Source organism: Centroberyx gerrardi, chromosome 13 (assembly GCF_048128805.1).
Source record: "Centroberyx gerrardi isolate f3 chromosome 13, fCenGer3.hap1.cur.20231027, whole genome shotgun sequence".
Classification (NCBI taxonomy): domain Eukaryota; kingdom Metazoa; phylum Chordata; class Actinopteri; order Beryciformes; family Berycidae; genus Centroberyx; species Centroberyx gerrardi.
The window spans coordinates 10,223,394-10,239,094 of NC_136009.1; the positions used below are offsets into that span (position 1 = coordinate 10,223,394).

The 15,701-nt window shown below is 45.5% G+C and overlaps 2 protein-coding genes across 2 annotated transcripts; both read left to right on the forward strand.

Annotated features, from left to right (window-relative positions):
- Positions 1-797: 797 nt before the first annotated feature.
- Positions 798-14,089, forward strand: cfap57 (cilia and flagella associated protein 57). The gene is made up of 23 exons (XM_071917702.2): positions 798-951; positions 1,362-1,675; positions 1,976-2,235; positions 2,566-2,740; positions 3,251-3,403; positions 3,736-3,875; positions 4,338-4,503; positions 4,702-4,815; positions 4,989-5,201; positions 6,124-6,297; positions 7,497-7,658; positions 7,943-8,098; positions 8,505-8,598; positions 8,798-8,988; positions 9,126-9,299; positions 9,588-9,746; positions 10,171-10,314; positions 10,464-10,580; positions 11,050-11,184; positions 11,362-11,511; positions 12,196-12,331; positions 13,081-13,244; positions 14,000-14,089. Exons 1-23 carry the CDS (start codon positions 798-800, stop codon positions 14,087-14,089), a joined length of 3,735 nt encoding a protein of 1,244 aa, XP_071773803.2.
- Positions 14,090-14,846: 757 nt separating this feature from the next.
- Positions 14,847-15,557, forward strand: LOC139926133 (transmembrane protein 125). The gene has a single exon (XM_071917729.2). It carries the CDS (start codon positions 14,847-14,849, stop codon positions 15,555-15,557), a length of 711 nt encoding a protein of 236 aa, XP_071773830.1.
- The last annotated feature ends 144 nt before the right edge of the window (positions 15,558-15,701 follow it).

Consider the following 15,701-nt stretch of genomic DNA (forward strand, 5'->3'; position numbering starts at 1 on the left):
CAGTGTATTACAATAAACACTATACAAGAGTTGGCCTGCCATTTTTCTGTTGTCAATCGGTTCATTTGCAAGGAAAAATAAAAACAATTGAGACATGATAAATAAAACTCATCCACTGACATTAAAGCGTACTGCTCAGCTCCCCTGATTGTTTAATCTCTGGATACCAATCATAGGTATTTATTTATCATTAATTACTCGTGTATTTGCGTGCGTCTTGTCTTACTTTTACTTTATATTCTCAAATTGCAAGGAATAATATCGTTTAATATAGTTGCTGCCATCAAGTGGCTCTTTTACCACACTGCGCGGCATTACCATGGTTGCCATGGTATCGTCTTGGCTTCGTGTAGCCTTGGCAACCATACACTCAAGAATACGCTTCCTGGCTGGAGTGGTTTTTTTTTTTTTAAGTTTTCAGAGACAACAGTTGGTCAGCTAGCATACAAACCCACATCAAACGAGACGCCACTTCGTACATCGGACAGTCACATCAACAGACCAGGTTTGTCTCCTGACCTGAGGAAGTGTATAAGTGCTTGTTTTTTTTACCACCAACAACGTTCAGATATTAGCTTGCATCGAAAAACGTGGCTAAAAAAATCGAAAAAGCTCGCGCAGGTAACGTTAAGCGTTAAAACAGTTAACGTTACCACAGCGTTTTGTACATAAACAACAGATAATGCATACGAGAAATATATTGTTTGTGTGTTGCAGCATGAGTAATCTTTGCCTCACGTTACTTTTCACATTCAGTGAGGTGTGCTCTGACAGAGGACTGCATGCTCCATTGAGAAATGGCAATAGTCGTTCAGTCCAGCTTCAGCTTCGGTCTACGGACAGGTGTGACTAACAATGTGTGTTTCTGCGAAGACCAAACTGTCGTCTTCCCCTGTGGAAACAACTGCGTCCGCTATAACATTGACCAGGGATGGCAGAAGTTCATTCCAGGTAGGCTGGATAATTATCCACTTGTGTGCCCGTTATAGTGGGCTAGCTGTAGGCTAGCTAGCTAGACAACACATTTTTGGTGGAAGTGTGTGTTTTCCACACATAGACAACACAGAGACACAAACACACACACACACACCATATACACAAGCATGCACGCACACACATACACACACCACGCACACATACAACACACACACCACACATGTCCACTCAAACACACCATACACAAGCACGCACACACACACACTGCTAATGCCACAAATATACATGCAATCACACGGAATGAGACTGAAAACAACTAAGATGTTGGTTTCATCACCCAGTGTGTTGCAGGCCTTATTTCTCTGAGATTCCTTTTTATTTTTAAACACGTTAGCTCTTAACCTCTATTTATGGTGTCCCACCAGGCACAGAGAGAAGCCAGGGCATGCAGGCTCTGGCCATCAGTGCCAACAGGCGCTACCTGGCGGTGTCAGAGTGTGGTGAGAAGGCCACCATCACAGTGTACGACCTGCAGCACGAGCAGGGCAGAAAGCGAAAGGTTCTGAGTGTAGGAGACATTCACATACAAGAGTTTGTATGCATGGCTTTTTCCCCTGATTCCAAGTACTTGGTGGGTCAAGCGGGTGGCCCAGAGTGGACGCTGGTCTTCTGGCTTTGGGAAAAACAAAAAGTCATGGCAACGGTCAAGACCAGCAACTCAAATAATCCTGTAACCCAGGTAAGAGACACATGTGTCTCATCAATGCAGCCACAGCCCTTGCACACACACACACACACACACACACATCCCTCCTCACCTTGAGACACACAGCATTGTCCAAAACATCAACATGGCTATTTAGCCAATACACAAAACTTGCCATGACAATGCCAATTACTGAAAAATAGAATATAACATGGATATCAATACTGCACAATACTGGCAATACTGCATTCATCATCTATCCGTGACTGTTTCTAATTTGTATGCGAAATGCACTGTGAACACTGTTATACCATTTTCATGTTGTCGTATCAGGTGAGCTTCAACCCTCACAACAACACTCAGGTCTGTGTGAGCGGCACCGGCGTGTTCAAGCTGTTCCGCTACTCAGAGGGTGCGCTGAAACAGACCAGCTCCCCCAAGGTGGAGTCCGTCAACCTCCTGTGCCACGCCTGGATGACAGAGGAACGGGCGATCGCCGGGACGGACACGGGCAGGCTGCTGGTGTTTGAGTCTGGGGACCTGCGAAGGGAAATGGACGTCACCACTAAGCCTGTACAGCAGGAGTCTGACAGGTCGGACGTTAGGTCACGATGAGAATGTGACAATGTTTCTGTATGTGTAGAGGTTGTTTTATGAACTCAAAGATCGGATCAATGTTTTGCAAATATATATATACTGAATATCCCAAGCAAAATAGATACCCACGAATACCAAAACAGGACAAAGCAAGTAGGATCACCTGCTAGCTCGCTGGTTACTACAAGAGTTGTCATAGCAACCAATACAGCTAACCTTGTGTTGTGGGAATGATCGATATGGTTGTAATGCATCTCTGACCAATCAGTTTGCTTGGCTGAAACTACCATCATAAATTGAATTAAAACTGTGGTGTCACTGCGCAGACATATAGAGAGGAGTAAGATAGAGGACGCCGACGTGGAGGAGGGCCCCATCACACCTCGTGTCACAGCCATCCTGTCCTACTCCAAGGGCTTCGCCTGCTCCGCGGGCCCCAGCACCATCTGTCTGTATGAGAAGAATGAGGACGACAGTTACAGAAAGACCAGGGAGATACGGGTGAGTGTTTCTTGTTAATGGGGACAAACTGGAACAGCGCCATTGTACTGTAGGCTCTGTGTATGTGTGTGTGTGTGTGTGGCCGTGTGTTCATGTACGCATGTATGCATTTTAGGGATGGGACGATCTGCTTATCTCACCATACGATTCGATATGCGATATGGGCTTCACGATTCGATAAAAACACGATACGATGTAATAAATAAAAGTTCAATGACAACAACATCTGACTGCTGAATTATATTTATTTCTGAGCCATAAATATTTCTAGCCGTGGCACTGGCTTGCTAGTGCCATGCAATGTCATTACAAAGTGCAAATGATATAACTTCGATGGAGCGCTTGTGAAATTGTGATGGGCAAACCGTCTCATTTGTGATTACTACAGCAGAATAAAATGTATCTCTTATCACGATTCATTTTTCTGCCCCACGATAGGTATTGCCACATTTTTTATTGCAATATATTGAATTTCGACATATCGTCCCATCCCTAATGCGTTTGTGTCAGATCCCCGCAGACCCACGCAACAATGAGCTGATCCAGGCGGAACACCAGGAGATTGCCACCATGTGTATCAATCCATCAGAGGAGACCCTGGCCATCAGCACAGACCAAGGACAGCTCTACAGCCTCATGCTGTCCTCCACTGAGATGAACAAGGTAGCAGCGTACAACCACCACTCCCACCGCTCCTACACTACCAATACTCCTTCCTTCCTTCCTTCCTTCTCCCCTCCATCCTCCCCTTCCTCTCTCTCCCTGCCTTTCTTTCTTTCTCCCTCCCCTTCTTTCCTTCCTTCATACATTCTTCCCTTTGTCTCTTCAGTGTCTGCTTCCATCATCCTTCTTTCCCCTCATCTAGCAGGTTTTAGACAACAAAGCAACAGGTTAGATACACTGTCTGCCACCAGTGAACTTGACCCTGAAATTTGAGTTTAGTTGAGACTCCTAGGTTGACACTCAAATGTGTACTTTGTAATACTGTCCACTAGGGGGAGCAAGCACAGTTTGAGTTCCTGTCCCACTCCTTCCACTCCAAGGCCATCACTGGCTTGTCCATCTGCATTCGCAAGCCCCTCATGGCCACCTGCTCTCTGGATCATTCTGTCCGCATCTGGAACTATAAAACAAAGTAAGAGACAAAATGAAGTCCTTCGCTATTCTGTATATGTGGTGTGATATATTTTCTTCATTTTCACTCCCAAATCCTAGGCATTATCAGACTTTTTTTCTCACTTCCTGACTGATTTACAGTCATACAGATGCAATCAAATACAGCACAATTCACAGCGCAATGGGGTAGATTGTGGCTCAGACCATCAGGTTGCAGAACTGGGCTGATAGGTTTCTATATTGTTCCTTGAGGTGCGGTGAGGCACAGGAGCACCGCTAGTGGGGGAAAAAAGGGGAATAATTTCAGTTAGATGCATCTGGGTGAGGGGCCCAGCATCACATCACCCCCGGTATTGAGGCATGGTGCAGCAAAATGCAAAAGTGGCTGTTCAATGTTATTTATGCACACAAAACCAGTATGCCACTGTTATGGACATGCTACTGTGTTTCTTCATTGCCGTTCCCTGTGACTTGTCACTAGAGCATTGGAGTTTTACAAGCAGTTCGAGGAGGTGGCGTACAGTGTGGCGCTGCACCCCACTGGCCTCTTCATCCTGGTGGGTTTTTCCGACAAGCTCAGGCTGTTGAACCTGCTTATTGATGACATCTGCCCTGTCAAGGAGTTCACTGTGCGGGGCTGCAGAGAGGTGGGGTGTGTGTATGTGTGTGTGTGTGTGTGTGTGTGTGTGTGTGTGTTGGTGGTTTGTTCCTTACTCCTGAATTCCAGAGAGTACTTAAAGTTCAGCCCAATGATGCACTTTAGCTTTCTCTCTCTCTATCTCCCCCTCACTCTCTCTCTCTCTCTCTCTCTATCTCCCCCTCACTCTCTCTCTCTCTCTCCCCAGTGTGCCTTTAGCCATGGTGGCCACATGTTTGCTGCCGTCAATGGAAATGTCATTCACATCTACTCCTTCACCACTTTCGAAAACCTTCTGAGTCTGAAGGGCCACAACGGAAAGGTGAGCCAGGTCTGAGGATGAGGCACACAGAGTGTGGCCAAAGTGAACATGTACAACCTGGCTTGTTTTCTACCACACCTTCTGCAGAAGGTAAATAGTAGTGTCTCATGGGGAATTCTTGACTCTGCCTAAATGCTGCTCTCTCTCTTTTTTTTAATTTTTATTTGTGGCAGGTGCGGGCCATCGAATGGAGCGCGGACGACAGCCGGCTGGTGTCGTGTGGGATGGATGGCGCGGTGTACGAGTGGAATACACAGACCAGCAAGCGCGAGTCGGAGAGCGTCCTGAAGTCCTGCAGCTACACGGGTGTCGCCTTCTCTTCAGACTGCAGGACCATCTTCGCTGTGGGAACAGACCACAGCCTGAAGGAAATCCAAGACTGTCAGGTCACTAGAGAGGACACACTATTATATCTGTCCCTTTAGTTTAAATTTGCATTTACATAGACTTCACCAAATCACCAAAATTAATCTAATTGTAATGGGTGCAAGGATTAGGGAGGCCATGCTGTGACAATATTCCTGTGACTATATAATGTTCATGTAGGAGGGAACTATTAGGAAAGAGAGAGATTTTTTTTTACTGGCATTTGTCTAAAGTAGCTATGCCAGTGAAATCACAAGGTATTGCTTCTTGAAAGAGCTTCTAATAAGCTAATGCTGTCAAGCAGTAAATTTAGTTCCAGACACTAAGCAGAGTTTAGGATAATGCTGCTTTGGAATGCAGTTTAGTTCCAAGAAGTAAACCGTATTCCTGTAAACTGGAGGATTAAATAAGTCCCAGACCCTTCAGTGTTTTTATTATTTTTATTTTACCTTATTTTATTTTATGTTTAAGGGTTAATATTTTTCTCAACAATGCTGGCACATCACATATTGAGCTGCAACATACAGTAACAGAGACACAATTGTTCATCTATGGAATGGTATCCATTGCTGTAAAGGAAGGAAGTGCATGATTTATTACATTTTTATTATTATTTATTAACATTTATTACAAAATGTTAGACAATTTTCAGACACCTAGATGCCATAGCCTTCTTTTTTCTTTTGTTTGCGGTGAAGCAAAAAACAACAAATGTAAAAACAATGCTAATTAAAGCAAAACAGAACATGTACATTACAAACTCCAAGAATGTGTATGAATGTGTGCGTGATTATCAGTATCTTTTCAATTCGTGAATCCTGATTACTAAACAGTTTTTTTGTTTTTTTCCCCAAAATTTTAAGGCAAGCCTAAATTCAGCTGAGTTGCTGTCTCTTTGGGCGTGTGTTAGATTGACTGTACCCTGGCCATCCTGTTCCACAGATCCTGAGGGAGGTTCCTGGTGACGATGAGGCCCACACCACTATTGCCACGTCCCGCCACGGCAGGGTCATCTTCACTGGGACCTCCAGTGGTACCATCAGGGCAACAAAATACCCCTTACCCATCCAGAAGGACTGGATCGAGTACCAGGCCCACTGTGGCCCCGTCACCAAGGTGGGTCAGAACGTCAAAAAAAGGAAACTGTGATCATCTCTTCTGTTACAATTTACACTGCAGTGGTTCTGAACTTTATTTCAAAGTCACAATGAAACAGCGTTTTGAGAGCATCTTGCTTCCTTAATGTGATGTATTTCCTGTTGAAACAGGATATTGGGGCGGCACATGACACAGGGAGGGATCATTCAAAAGTGTAAACCGATGGGATATCAGTTAGGGAGACAAAAGCAGTTATCCTTCCGCATCTGATTAAAATGTCAAATAGGTATATAGTATGATTGTTAGAATGAGCTACATTCATTGGTCAAATATACCCCAACAAGCCCTGTTTGATTTGATCAAGGATAAACAAATATCAGGTATATAACTCTATATCTGTAACTCCTCTTGTTGTCTCCACATGTTGCACGTGTTTACACTGACCCTAACTGAATGTTCCATTGCTTCTCGGGATGCTCAAGTATTCAGTTCTTGGTGCATGTAAACAATGTATCTTGTTAGCAATAATCCCACTCTCATCTGGTTTTCAGTTCATTCTGATACCTTGGTATTAGCTGAGATACTGAGGCAAACTGTGTCCCGTTGACTGTTGGTGTTCGTGGTCAGCAAAAGTGGCTCCCTTTTAAAAGTCTGTGTGTCTGTGCTTGGTGCGACAATATCACAGCATCATGTTCAGTTTAACATTATTATCTTATCTTTAATATCACAATCCAAATCATACCCATAACGTTAACTACTCTTATGGAGCGCAGAGCAAAGTTTTGGTGAGCAGGCAATGGAGAATGGAGATGCGGGGTGTCAGATCCATGGAAAAGAGACGGCAAACTGGTTTGTAATTAAGGATTTAAAATTCACTCGTCACTCGTGCTGATTAACGGGGCTCAGCGGGCGGACATGCCGCTCCACCAGAAACATTTTTGAATTGCACAGTAGGAGCATTTATTCACTGACAAATAGCCTAAACTGTACACACACTGCACTGCTGCGTTCACAGCTATACTGCTAACTTCATACTCTCTGCTCACCAGCCTCACCATCACACTCTCTCTCTCTCTCTGCCCCCCCCCGGGCGATAGCATCGGCATCGGCGATCTCACAGGGTGACGATAGGACGATCTGACTATGGACAACGTCGCCCAACTCTATGAAGAACTCCATCAAATACAAACAAGACTGGTGACTTTGTGTGTCCTCAGATGGTGATCACGTTTGATGATCAGTTCCTGCTGACGGTGTCCGAGGACGGCTGCCTGCTGATGTGGAAGATCATTGACAAGGAGGGCCATGGACTGAAGAGTGACAAGCAGATCGTCTACACTGAGGAGATCCTCATCACCAAGTCTGACCTGGAGGAGAAGGTCTGTGAGTGTATCTGTGTATGCATGTGTATGCATGCTTGTGTGTGTATGTGTATGTGTGTGTGTGTGTGTGTGTGTGTGTGTGTGTGTGTGTTTGATTTATGAATATATATTGTACAGATAACCTTGTTCAAAGACATTTTTCAGTTTGAGTTCCTTTATTTAATCAGGTGTTCTCACTGAAATCCGCGTTCTAGCACTCAAACAGTGAGCAACATACAGGGACATACATTATAAAAAGTAAATAACATTCAGTCCTATGTTCCTGTCTGTCTGTGTTATAGAATCAGAACATGTCTGAGCTGAAGATGCGGGTGGATGAGCTGAAGATGGAGAACGAGTACCAGCTCCGCTTGAAGGACATGAACTACAACGATAAGATCAAAGACCTTTCTGAGAAGTTCATCCAGCAGATCGAGGCTCTCAAGACCAAGAACCAGGTCCGCTGGCCATCTACCATACAACTCTACTCCAAATATGGGCCTGATTTACTAAGATCCCAAACGTGCTAAATTGTGTCTGCAGTTGAACAGATAGCATGTGGTAAATTCTCCCATTGCGGATGATCAACTAAGAATAATTGCATGGATGACAACAGGTGCAGACAATCATATTTAAGTGAGGTTTTAGCGTGTTTGGAGTTCTTTCAGCCATGCTTGCATTCAGTTAAATTGGCACACGCTGTTGTATTTACTTGCAATGGAACAAGCCTTCAGCACTTTATAGTGGCAAGTCCTTGTAGAGGGATAGTCAGTAGTAAGTCAGCACTGGATGCTTTTGCCATTGGAGTGAATTGTATGGTTGAAGGCCTTCATTCTCTATTCACAAGTTATATTCTAACTCTAGGTTATGAAGACCGAGAGAGATAAGCAGGAAGTTGTGCACCAGGAGAGGTATGCAGAGGTCACTGAGAAACACTCAAACGAACTGCAGGATTTAGGTAAGAAAGGATCAACATCAGCACTTGTACAAACCAGGGACACCACAGAACAATGTTGCCTATCTAATTATCTAATTATCTCTATCTGTCAATTATGTCTGTCTGTCTGTCTGTCTGCCTACTATCTATCTACTATCAATATTTTTCTATCCTTCTCTGTCACTCAAACACTCACACACCAACACACACACACACACAGAATTATCCAACACCCAGAAGCTGATGCTGGAGCACGAGAAGTACCAGGAGCTTCAGTTTAAGTGTCAAAGCATGCAGGAAGACTACGAGATGCAGCTGATGGCTGTGGAGGAAAGCAAAGCCCGCGCCCTGGAGGAGCTCTCTCAGTGCTACGAGGCCAAGCTGCAGGAGAAGACTCACGTCCTGGGCCAGGTCAGTCCGCACGAGCAAGGGGAAGACAGGGAGGAGGAGGCGGGGTCTTTTGTGGCCAGAATGAAGCGGGACGGACTCCACAGGGAACCGCGTAGGTGCGGTGATTCGGTCACATTTGTGCTTTTGTTTTCGTACAGTGCCAGGACGAGGCGAGGCAGCAGACGCGCGAGTTTGAAGAGACCGTAAAGCTGACAGAGGAGGATGCAGACCGGGAGATCCACGACATCCGAATGAAGTACGAGAGGAAGCTGCAGATGGAGAAAGAGACCAACCTGATCCTGAAGAAAGAAACGGGCACCATGAAGAGAGAGGTGACCATAATTCCCCTGATTCATTGGGGTTTTCTCCCTCTTTTTTTTTAAAAGTGCATTTGTTCAGAATAGAGATTGTAATGCTCTCAATCCATGTCTCCTGTTTTCCCCTGATCACATTACCTGGCCTCTTCTCATTCGATTCATTCGCCATGAAATTCATCATGAAAACGTATTATTGATTTCTCTCTCCCTCTCTTTCTCGCTCTCTGTCTCTCATTCAATCTCTTGCACTTTCTCTCTGCATTTCTTCTTCTCTGTCCCGGCGGACGATGTGTGTGATAACAGTTCAACAGTCTGCAGAAGGACATCGACGACAGATGCTCAGACATAAACAGGCTGAAGCTGGAGCAGCAGGAGCTGCACGGGTTGGTCCACTCCCAGGAGAAGGACATCCAAGACCTGAAGAAGCAGATCTCGGAGCATAAGAAGACCATCCAGGACAAGGTGGCTGAGATCAGGGGTTCCCAAAATGTTTCATGTCAAGGACCCCCAAATTTGATTAGATTAAATTAGAAACTGTAATGATCCCTGTACGGAAATATAGGATATAGAAAAATAAAATAGGGTATAAATAAGAATGAGCAAATGTGGGGATAGTAAACATAATACAAGCAACAAATTCAGCACTAGAACATGTTAAGTAAAAAGAACCTTCATGCATAGAGAGAGACTTTGTGCCTGCAGTATCCTTTTATGTAAGATGGTGTAAGATGTTACACAATATTACATGATGACTTGGACTGCTGAAGACCACCAATTAGTGATGACTTGTGTGAGTAAGCACAGAATGAACATTCCATCTTCCATGACCTCTCTTCCTCTCTCTCTCTCTCTCTCACACACACACACACACACCACACGCACACAGGATAAGAGAATCTACGACTTGAAGAAGAAGAATGATGAACTGGAGAAGTTGAAGTATACTCTTGACTACAAGATCGAAGAGCTGAAGAACCAGATCGAGCCTCGAGAACAAGACATTGAAGAGAAGAAGGAGAAGATCCAAGAGGTGTGTGTGTGTGTGTGATGATTTTAAGACTCAGTACTAAATGATAAGATGATACTTCAGTGATCGCCGTGGGGACATTGGGCTGACTTGTCAAGATAGACAGTCTTTGCAGTGTTGTCAGTGATGTGATGTTTTTTCCTGTGCGTCAGATGGAGGTGGAGCTGGAGCGACTCTACAAGAGCAACACCCAACTGGAGCTGACTGTCTCTGACCTGAAGCTCAAGCTGAAGGCCACAGATAAGGAGATGCGCAAGGAGATGCAGAGAGTGAGAGGAGAATACATGTTCTTGCTTTCTATACTGCACCTACTGGTCCTTAATGTTGGTCCTTAATGTCCTTAACCTAACTGGATTAGAAATTATTTTTGCCTTCCTTGGGACTCAGGCTCGTTAAACCACGCCACGCAATTGCTGCTACCTACACAGGAAATCTTCCAATGTTAATAAGTGTTGATTTGTTAGTGACAACTGTTGATTGTTACAGTAATCTAAAAGTGTTAAATTAACTCTGATGGGCGGGGACATGAACACTGGCATAGTATTGACTACACTCTCAGAGTTAAAATAACACTGACAGTTTTGCTGTGCGGCATAGGATTTATAATTCTGTCACATATTATACAAGATTCATGTTCCAAGGCTGGGTATTACCGAAGTCTTTGAAATTCAAATAGTATTCCACTGCTACTTTGCCTGCCTTTGCAGTGATGTAGGCCTATATCTCTTCTCTGCCAAGGTGAAGGATGTGAAGACCCATGTGGGCCAATTCAAAACAGACCTCCATAAGTGTATAGCCTTCATCCAGCAGCCGAAGAAACTTAAGGACAGCATACAGAAGCTCTACACCCTCTACGTACAACAGAGTGATGTGGTGAGTGGTACACACAGTGCATCCTGTGTAGCTACTGCACACACACACACACACACGCTCACACACACACACACACACACACGTGTAGACGTATAGAAAGGAATTATACCTACAGCGAATGCAGGGAATATGAGAATAGGAGAGTTTGAAGTGTGTGTGTGTGTGTGTGTTTCCTAGGTGGAGGAAGTGGACGTAGACGCAGACGAGGGAGTTCAGAGGGAGTGCTGTCGCCAGCGCGAACACCTGGAGAGGACCATTGCCTCTCTTAAGACGCAGCTGGCCAAAACTTCCGATGTCCACCAGAACAAATATACCAAGATGATGAGGGTAAACAACCAGGAGAAGTATTTCACTGCATGCACTGTTCCTCTGACTACCCATGAAGGATTCAAAAAAGTGAAAAAAAATCTGCCAATGGGATGCAATGATATCACTTGTTGCAAGAAACAAGTGACAGTAGATTGAAATAAACCAGATTACTCCACTAGCATCAGTTTTCTCAAATCAAGCATTTACCAATTCACAAATGATTGCAACATCAAATCCTGTGTATTGGTAAATACTTGATTTGAGAAAATTCTTGAAACAGGTTGAAACAAGTGGAATTGTCTCATCCCATTGGCAGTGTTTTTTTTACTTTTCAAATTCAATAATAGATTAAAAGGTCTGCTAAGATGGACATTTTTCACAATCTGATCACCTTTCATAATAGACAGCACTTTGTTGACTGTTAAACTCCAAAGGTTGAGATTGGCAGGTGGTAATGAAGGAAAGAGAGGAAGAAAAGTACAAAAGAAAGTGCACAGCGCCCCACAGGCCTTCCTCAGAGGGGAAATATAATTGTTTTTTTAAACTTCAGTCCAAATGCAAAGACAGTAAAATCCCAACCTTCATTGAGAATCTCTCCACAACATGATGAGGCTAAGCCAGCATTATTCCTCTGTGCAAATCTGAGTTTCACTGAGAAAATATATTTTAACAGTAAACATGATTGTTATCTGCCCCGTGCAGCAAAACGTCTCTCTGATCAAGGATGTGAATGACCTGCGTAAGGAGCTGCGTTTGGTGAGGTCACAGGTCCACAACTACGAAATTGAGTTGGCAATCGGCCAGAAGTCGAAGAAACGCAGCTTTACTGACCACAGAGGTGAGCAGATAACATGACAGGTGAATTCACCATGCATCTATTTTTTGATTTTCCTCATTGAATTTGCTGGTGATACAGGTCATTTATTCCTGTTGAGGTTTAAAACGTAGTCCCATATTTATAAAATCTGCAGGAGTGCTGAAAATGACAAAAAAGTGACCTGCTGAAAAAGTTGGTCACAAGACGAGTGGTTAAAGGAATACACCACATCTCTCTCATTTTCTCACTTTTGAGATATTGCTAGTGACCTACTGTCACTCAGCATGGTGTGTGCTGAAGTGTTAGCATGGAGCCCCGGAGCAGACAATCTACCAGGGACACATTTTGGTGTCCATGTTCTCAATACTTAATGGGTAAGCTGACCTGTGGGCAAATCTCCCTGAAACTTGGTGTATTGCTTTAAGTCCACCGCCTCTGGAGCCAAAGATGTGCCTCTGCTGGCCCAGCATTGAATCCCACCAGAGCTTTCTCTCTGTCTCCCCTATTTTGTCTCACTCTCTATTTTTCAACTGTCCAACAAAAATGCTTAAGGTAAGTGTACTGCCCACTCTCAAGTAGGGCAAATAGGACTCAAAGTCCAGGAGCAAAAAAACCGATTCAAACACAGTTAGTATGCATATTTCTTTCAATTTGTATTTCTTGCAATGACGTTTTAGTGTCACATAATGATATACAGTACAGTAGATACATTTTCAGATGCCTTTCCGTACTGCTAAGGAAAGGTGGCCTAAATGATCTTCTCTTTGTAGCCGTAGCAAAGCTAGAGGAAGCAGAGCGGATCATCCAGTTGCAGCGCTTAGAGATCCAGAGGCTGAGACAAGAGACCCACAGCCAGCACCTCGTCACCGGGCCGCTCTCCCTCAGCACCAGGCTGCCTGCTCTCAGCCCCCAGGGGAGCCAAGATCACTTTACTGTACTCAAAAATTAAGCCACTGTGTTTTTTTGTTGAAGGATTCTCTGGGTAATAGAGCAGCACAACTGCATCCCCCCACTGAATGGTCATATAACTCAAACCAAATGCTCACATTATTTAATGGAATTTGTTCTAAATAAAGATTGGACATTTGTTTCTGAAATTACCACTATGTTTTTTTTGTGTATTAATATATAAGCTTAGTTATGTAGCTCCCCAAAACTGAAATGAACACGTAGGAGTATTGATTCACTGTTTAATCAGGCACATTATATGGTTAAATCCCAGTATTTTTCAGTTTTTTCAAAATGGAGAGGCAGTAGTCAAGAGAGTGTCCATTGTGGCTGATCTAAGAGGCCAGCTCAGTGTGTGAATGACGCTATCTTTCGGGGTCACAGAAGCACCATTATCAGTGCACACTGACATCACTCGGCCCTCCACAACAGCCAGGCGATGCCCCCCCGCCACTTACACACACACACACCACCGCCTCCAGTCCTCCGCAGCACAGACATTGTGTTCATCGGTCAGCCCATTGTCTGTCTGGAGGCATGGCTTCTCACTGCTGAGCGCTGGACAATGTCACCAATCTCCTCCCAAACCATGATCCAACACTACTATTGTGACCGGTCTTTTTCCACTTAACCAGACAAGATGGTGTTCCCGTGTGATGAGAGGAGGGGGGGGGGGGGGGGGGGGTTGGGGGGGGCGGGGGGTGTCCACTGTCCACCGTCCTGCCTGGCATTGTGTTACAGAATGTGAAGAGGGTACAGATTACCGGGGAAGGAGTGTGTGACGCCAGCTTTGACAAGAGTACAGTCACTGTGGTGATGGAGGCTTGGTGACCAGACTTGCCATCACGTGGATGGGCTAAGTACACGACATCCCGCCAGCCAGCCTGTCTACATCACCAGCACGGTTCGTCACCACATCACCACGCACAACAGTTTTTCACACTGTAGGATTGTATTTTTGTGTCATAGCTTCCTTGCTTCAGAGTGAGAGAGAAGTAAAGTAAGAGAGAGTACTGAAGACCAAACTGGTGAAGCTTGAAGAGAGGATACTTCTGCCTTCTGTGCTGAGAACAGTTTCATCTCTGAAACCAGCCAGGGGGATTTGCCTTAGCAGGGGAAATTCTCTACTTGATCACTGGAGAGATTTCCTTGAAACTGGATTATCTAAACATAAAATTCATGGGGATGTCCTCTCCTCTCTGATACAACAGGACCGAACAGACTGTTTAGCTATTGTAATGCTTTGACCAAGATTGCCTGAAGGGACGGGGATGGACAACAACATGACACTCATCTAACACTGAGTGAGTAATCTGTATTCACAGAAGTTAAACTGAAGCACAGGATGTAATCAGCAAAATGTGAATAATTGCTTCTGTTGTTAATACAATTAGCATTGTTGTGGTAAACAGAAAATTAATTGGAGCAATTAAAATTTTAGGATGATTCCACTGTGCACCATAATTTGAATTCCATTATGGTGTAGTGTTATGATCATCAACCCAACTCAGATTCTGCATAATCTTACAAGGTGTCAGGCTGACTGTGGGCTGGCTGAGGTGTGAGACGGGAGAAGACCACCAGCACCATGCCTGAGATGCAGGCCTTCTACCAGCACCGGCACACCATCCGTCGGCCCCCGAGCCTCCACCTGGACCCCACCCTGATGCAGCGGCGCGTCCTGGAGGATCAGGTGGAGCTGTGGTGGTTCAGAGAGCCGCGCCGCTCCCTGCTGTGCTACTGCGCCTCGGTGGCCCTGATCCTGGGGCTGGGCCTCGGCGGGGTGGGCCTCCTCTCCACCACCACCAGCCTGTCTGGGGAGTGGCGCCTCGGGGTGGGCACCGCGCTCTGCCTCCTGGCCCTGGCCGTCCTGCTCAAGCAGCTCCTCAGCTCCGCCGTCCAGGACATGAACTGCGTGCGCAGCCGGCGCCGGATCGAGCAGCTGAAGAGCGGCGGGCGGGTCGACCCGGTGCTGATCCTGGTAGTGGGGCTGGCGCTGCTGCTGTGCGGGGCGGTGCTGGTCTACGTGGCCGCGGCAGGCCGAGGCCAGGACAACGGGGACATGTTGCTGTCCGGCCTGGTGTTGATGGCCGCCGGGGGAGGCATGGCGCTGGCTGTGGCGGGCTACACCGGGCTAGTCTACCTTCAGAGGAGGAGGGAGGAGAGGAGAAGGGGGATGATGAGGAGGATGAGGGCGAGGAGGCTGGGGAGTCGAGCTGTCAGGGTGTTCAGCGTCTCAGGAGGACAGATGAGCCAGGCCGCCAGAGAGACCTCCTCCAGCAGGACCAGCCTCATCTGAACAGGCTGGCAGGGGGGAAAACACAGAGAGAAAGGAGCAAAGACTCTGTGAGAGGAAGGATGGAGCAGATGCAGTGTTGTCTGTATCCCCATCTTAGACTTTACTTATGGCATCTTTTCAATCTTTGTGTCTCCATGATTGTAA